Source organism: Monoraphidium neglectum (assembly GCF_000611645.1).
Source record: "Monoraphidium neglectum strain SAG 48.87 unplaced genomic scaffold scaffold00061, whole genome shotgun sequence".
In the NCBI taxonomy this organism is placed as follows: domain Eukaryota; kingdom Viridiplantae; phylum Chlorophyta; class Chlorophyceae; order Sphaeropleales; family Selenastraceae; genus Monoraphidium; species Monoraphidium neglectum.
Window position 1 is genome coordinate 35,337 of NW_014013567.1, and position 5,913 is coordinate 41,249.

Sequence of the window (5,913 nt, forward strand, 5' to 3'; positions counted from 1 at the left end):
GTGTGGGTGACTGGCGGGCAGGGGCGGGGGCCTGGCCAAGGCTTTCCCCTGCGCTCGCGTCTGAGGCGAGCAGGCGGGCGCTAACGGATGTGGGGCCTGGCGGGCAGAGGCTGGGGCGCACAGAGGACCGGATGTGATACAGCCTGACAGGGCTGGGCAAATGGAGCATAGGAGCCTGGTGGCACTCCAGGGAGACAGGCCAGACTCTTTTCCGCCAAACCAACGGTGTCGGCTGATAAGGCCTGGGCAGCCCTCCAGCTGGTCGTTGTAGGCTGGGTGCAACAATAAGGGACAAGTGGGAGCTCATTGAACCAGCAGGCTAATCACCTTGGAGGCAGTGAAGCCTTCCGGTATTGATCCTTCTGACATCACACCTGTACCGCCATGTGCTCTGGTTAGCACTCACGGCTGCCAACCGCGCACCCCGCCTGTGCTTGCTGCTGGCATCGCCTCACCCCGCCGCGTCGCGCAGAGCCGCGCAAGAAGAGCTGGTTCAGCTTTGGCCGCGGCAGCAGCGACGCCCCCGCTGCCGCCGGCGGCACCGGCGCGAGCGGCTCCAGCGCCGAGCGGGCGCCGCTGTTTGGCGGCCTGCGCAGTGAGGAGGGCGCCCGGAGCGGCGGCGGCGGCCTGCTGTCCTCCCTTGTCCGAAACAAGTGCGCGGCGTTGGAAGGACCCCTGCTGCGCCGCAGGCTGCCGCGGGCTATGCTGGAAATGAGAATTCCCCCCGCACCACATGCTTTAGCCGAGTCGGCCGCAACACTTGGGCACGCCTTCGTTGCAGCCGTTTCACCTTCTCCCTTGCTGCGGTTGCGTGCGGCCCGACCGTCGCCAACTGCCGCCAAACGCCACCAACTTCAGGTACAACACCAACAGCAGCCCGGTGGCCAGCCAGGACGCAGAGGACCTGCTGAGCGGTGGCGGCAACCGGGGGTCAACCGCCAGCGGCGGCCGGGCCACCGGCGGCGGCGGCGGCGGGGCGAGCGGGGGCGGCGGCGCGAGCGGATTGGACGGGATCTTTGCTGAGATCGCCCCGGCGCGCCAGGGGCTGCCTGGCAGTGGTGCGGGTGGTGCTCGCAGGGCGCCGCGCGGCTAGATTGCGGCCGTGCGTGTGGTGCTGGCAATGGTTTGGGTTGTTGCACAAGATGCTGTACTCTTTGGAATGCCCAAAGTGTAGGTTTGCGATCTCTGACGTTGGTCAAGCTTCTGAAGTTTCCAGTTGCTGCTCAGACCTGAGTTGCTGAGACATGACGTGACAACATACGACTGACCCAACTCAATCACTACAATTTTTCAGCTCTTCAAACAGACTCGCACGGGCGTTTTCTTGCAGCCTCCAGCACCCGGATCATGGCTGCATTTTGTGCTCCGGAGCAGCCCTGGTGTATGCTTCAGCAGGCTGACACGTCTGTTGCGCTGTGGCAGTAGGAATGGAGGGTAGTTTGTAATGCAACATCTGTAACCAGATTCACCTCAGCCGCTCGGAGTAATCAGCGCGGACCGCTGCGCAGGATCCCTCACATGTGCACCGACTAGCAGCTGGCGCACGGCAGTGGGCAACTTCGCCCTCTCCCAGCACCCCAACCAACCCGTGTCGACTCGGAATTAGACGACACATGTTCATCCTGCACAGGACCAGGCAGCATGGCGCCATGCCTTTCACTCGCCTGCCTGCTTCACCACAGTGCAACCAACTCCCACAAGTCATCGCTCACCGAGCTTGCCTTGCCTTCGTGGTCTCTATATCCCCCAAACCCTCCTATTCTTATGCTTGCGAGTCCCGTTGACATCAATCGTCCTTGTTATTGACCTGTCACCGCTGAAAATCAAACATTGGCAAGGTACAAGGTTGAGCATAAAAGGTACAGGACGTGCGCGTATGAATTGGTATCAATGATGCCAACATACCAGCATACGTATGCTAAGTCACCACCGCCTGGCAGGGTTGACCACTGCCCCAGCAATGGCCAACGGCAGGCCCCATTACCAGCCAAGTGTGTGGACGAGCCTCGGGGCGCATCATGCATCGTTGCAGCAGGGCACCGCAGGCCGCTGTGTAACTTGCTGCGGCCCACGCCACGCAATCCTGCCACCGCCGCTGCACTTCCGGCGCCCTCTACTTCGCGCTACACAATTAAGCGGCTGCCGCCACCGCCTCCGCTTCTGCATCCGCGCTCGCTTCCTCCTCTCCCGCCGCGCTCAGCCGCAGCAGCGCTGCCAGGTCGACGCGCTGCCGAAGCGCGTGCAGCATCGGCTCAAGCACCTGGGTGGCGCGCTGCTGGTCAGCAATGCTTGCCAGCTCTGGCGCCAATGTATCCTCGAACAACAAGCCCTGCAGCCACGCCGACACCTCGGCCGGATCCCCCAGCGCCGCCGCGCGCGCGTCCGCGGCGCTGCCAAGCTGCAACAGCAGCACAAACGCGCCGCGTAGGGCGGCGTTGCCGCCGTCAGCAAGGGCCGCATGCAGCGCGGGGAGCGCGTCAATTGGCAGCAGCTGCGCATCACGCAGCACGACCAGCGCGGAGGGGCACCTGCCCACCACCGGCGAGATCGCTGCGTGCATGGCTGCGCCAGCGGCCTCCCCGCCGCCGCCGCCAGGTGCTGTTGCCGTTGCAGCAAGCTCCACGCCCTCGAGCTGCAGCGCACAGCCGCGCGACACTCCGCGCAGCGCCCCAAGCGCCGCAGCCGCGGCGGCGCAGTCGCCAGCGGTGCCGCATCCGAGCAGCAGCACGGCTGCGTGCTCGCGGGCGCCGTTGGCGCCGCTGCTGCGGCGGAGGCGCTTCGAGATGTCTTCGGCCACGCGCTTCCAGGCGCTCCCTGGCGGCAGCAGCGCAGCAAGGTCCTCCGTGTCCCACGCGCCCGCGTCCTCCCACGAAGCCGTCGACGCCGGTCGGGCGGCCTGCTGCGCCGCAACCCCGCCGCCGTGCGCGGCCACACCGCCAACAGCCGAGCCGCTGGTCGCTTGCTGCGTGCGGTGCCCCGCCTGGAACAGCTCGTGGTAGAACTCCCGCAAGTCGCTCAGCGCCTGCAGCCCCACGGCGCCCACGGCGCGTGCTGCCCCGACCGCCTGACCCCCGGCGGCGCGTGCCGCCGCGGCCGCGCCTGCGCCAGAGGTGCGCGCCGCTGCGACAGCGCCGGCGGCGGCGGCGTCGGCCAACGTGGCCGTATGCGCGCCTGCGGCCTGCACCGCGCCCGCGGCGGCGTGCCAGGCGCGCGTGACGCGCGCGCCGAGGCCGCCAGGGACGGCGGGGTGGCTCTTAACATAGACCCGAGCCCCAATCGCCAGGCCCAGCAGCAGTGCTAGCAGCAGCAGCGTAGGCTGCCGGCTGTTGAGAGCCCCCTTGCTGTTCTTGCCACCGGTGGCCGCTGCGCCGCTGCAGCCTACCAGCGGCCGCCCCGCGGGCTTCTTGGCCTCTGGGATTGTTGCTGAAGCAGGCCTCACTGACGCTTCCGCGGGCGCCGCTGCCGCCGCCACCAGCAAATCACGCAGCGGCGCGGCGGCTGTGACCTCTGTCGGCACGGCCGCGGCTGGGGCTGTGGGCTGTGCAGGCTGCGATGGCGCCGCCGTGTGAGTAGGGGAGGCCAGCGCAGGGCCCGCCCTGCTGGAGGCCGCACCCCTTGTGGGTCTAGGAGATGCCACCTCAACCTTCCGTGCCCCACGCTCTGGAGAGGCGATGCTGGCTCCCCGTGCTGTTGGTGCGTTGCGCGATGCCACAGCAGTCCGCGGCGCGGGCTCCGCAGCCACAGCTGTGGCTCCCTTGGAGGGTGCCGCTTGCTTTGGCGCCGGCGCGGCGCCGGCGGACGCTGGTACAGGTGCGGTCGAGGTCCGCAGCCGCTTCTTGGGCACCTCTGGCGACGAGGACCGCAGGGGCGGCGACACAGGCAGCGCCGCACCTGCCGCTGCCACCCCCAGCACCTTGCGTCTGTTACAGGGGCGAGGCCATGCGACAGCAGGGATTTGCTCTTGATGCTTTCCCCCAATCCATGGTCTCTTTGCGACATGCACACCAGTGCCCTGTGCAGCGCAGATGCAAGTGATTGCTGCAGAAGGTGCGGCACCCGCGGGTGGACGTGTCATTTGGGCGCACCTGGTTTCAGCCTTTTGCTGCTGCTGCTCCTGCCCGCCCAGCTGCTCCACCGGAGGCGCCGCTACGCTCTTTCGCTCCCGCTTTGCAGCTGTTACCCGCGGCTTGGGTGGCGGGCTGGCAGGAGGGGAAGCGAGTTTTGCTCTGGGTGCAGGCTTGGCCTTCGACCCAGCCTTCTCCGTAGCGGGAGGCTCAATAGGAACATTGTCTGACGCGGGCGTGAGTGTCGCGCGTCCACTCCGCGTCGAAACCATTGCCGATCTGTCGCTCAACAACGCCACCAATTCAAATGTTTGAAGGCATTTGTTGGGTTTCTTGATATCACGAGGGCTGATATGCACTGGAAAACCCGTTGGCTGGTCAGAAGTGGTGCAACATACCATGTGATACCGTCATCCCCACAGTCGGGACTGGTCAGCTCGACAGGGCGCGCACCAGCTTCACCTAAGCTGAGGAGCTCGGCTGGGCCACCTACATCGTGGGTGGGCACTGGCCCTGCGGATCAGTGGCCTCTGTCCCCACTGGTGCACGCCTTCATGCGGTGAACGTGAAGAGACGGATCCTGTTGAAAGTGTGCCAGACCACACCGGTACACCTTGTCATTGCACGCAGCTGTGCAGACCACGGCAAACCAGGACGCCACAAGGCATGCAACTGGTTGTTACTGTACTGTCAGGTGCCGCTGGTCACTTTTGGCCAGAACGGCGCATGAAGCAGCAGCACCTGCGGCGGTTTGCGACAATTTGTTATCAGCTGGCTTCTGAGGTTCTGACAGCTCCAACGTCGTTGCCACCGGCCCTGGGGGCAGCGAATCCAGCAGCATGGAGTCACAGATTTTGCACCACTGCACAGCACTCCCTTGACACGCTCTTGAAACGGCTATTCAAGAAATGGTGCTGTTACGAGTTGAAGTGTGCATTGTGACGCTGCCTGCCCGACGAAAACACATTGAACTCCTACTGCTTCAAGGCGGTGCTGTCCGCTGCTAGTGCACTGGCACTTGTTGGCCAGCCACCACTGCTGGAGATCTCACAAGAACCATGACCTCCTGCACAATGTGCTGCTTGCATCACTGCTGGCGCCCAGCGGTAGCACGAGCATGCTTCAACCTGCCCAGTGTTCACAGTTTCAGACAGGCAGTCCTGCAACGCACATGGCTGCCTTCAGCTCAGGAAACGCAAGCGTGTGCGCTGTGCGTGCTTTGTCAACCAGGCACTGCATGTTTGCGGCCCATTTTGCAGACCAGCAGCTCTCCGATGGTTGTGCGCAACCAGTTGATGCGGGGGAGCGTTGCCTCCACTCTGACCCTGCCCCAACCTGCTTCAGGCACACATGGCATATGCGGGGCCAAGCCAATAGCATGCAGTTTGGTCAGTGATGGGAATGGGCGTCACCTTCGGTGCAAGGGACTGCAGCCCTCTCTTGCATTGAATATGCTGTGTTTTGCCTTGGACTTTCTGCAGTGCGGTCCTGTGCGAGCGCAGCTGCTTGCAGTACAGTGCGAAGTTTGTACCCGTGAATCCACACATCAGTTTACGGGAGACCCCTGCTGATGCTTGACTCCTGCACCTACTGCACTACGCCGTTTTTACTTGGGAGGCATGTGTGGAGGCCAAGTATCCTGAAAAGAGGGCGCAACAGGTGCAGTTCTAGTTGCAGTGGTGCACAAACTTCCTGTCGAGGTCAGCTGCTACCGAGTGGTTCCACTCCGCCGTTTGGATTCGCGGCCCCCATGCTGTACGGTATCAAATCTGTGATTGTGCTACCTGTTCTATTGTATGCGGTCATTTTCCTCGCGCTAAAACTCGCTGATCTACACGAGCAGCCCTTG

The 5,913-nt window shown here is 64.1% G+C and overlaps 2 protein-coding genes across 2 annotated transcripts in view; one reads left to right on the plus strand and one right to left on the minus strand.

Annotated features, from left to right (window-relative positions):
- The window catches only part of MNEG_0718 (LMBR1 domain-containing protein 2), a gene marked incomplete at both ends in the record, with an annotated part of 6,840 nt that extends 5,747 nt beyond the window's left edge, over positions 1-1,093 (plus strand). The window contains 2 exons of the mRNA XM_014050806.1: positions 473-653; positions 859-1,093. Of these exons, the coding sequence (XP_013906260.1) occupies positions 473-653; positions 859-1,093 (416 nt within the window). The remainder of the gene's footprint in view (positions 1-472; positions 654-858) is intronic.
- Positions 1,094-2,131: 1,038 nt separating this feature from the next.
- Positions 2,132-4,336, minus strand: MNEG_0719 (hypothetical protein; the record flags this gene model as incomplete). The annotated part of the gene is made up of 2 exons (XM_014050807.1): positions 2,132-3,920; positions 4,086-4,336. 2 exons carry the CDS (start codon positions 4,334-4,336, stop codon positions 2,132-2,134), a joined length of 2,040 nt encoding a protein of 679 aa, XP_013906261.1.
- Positions 4,337-5,913: the final 1,577 nt, after the last annotated feature.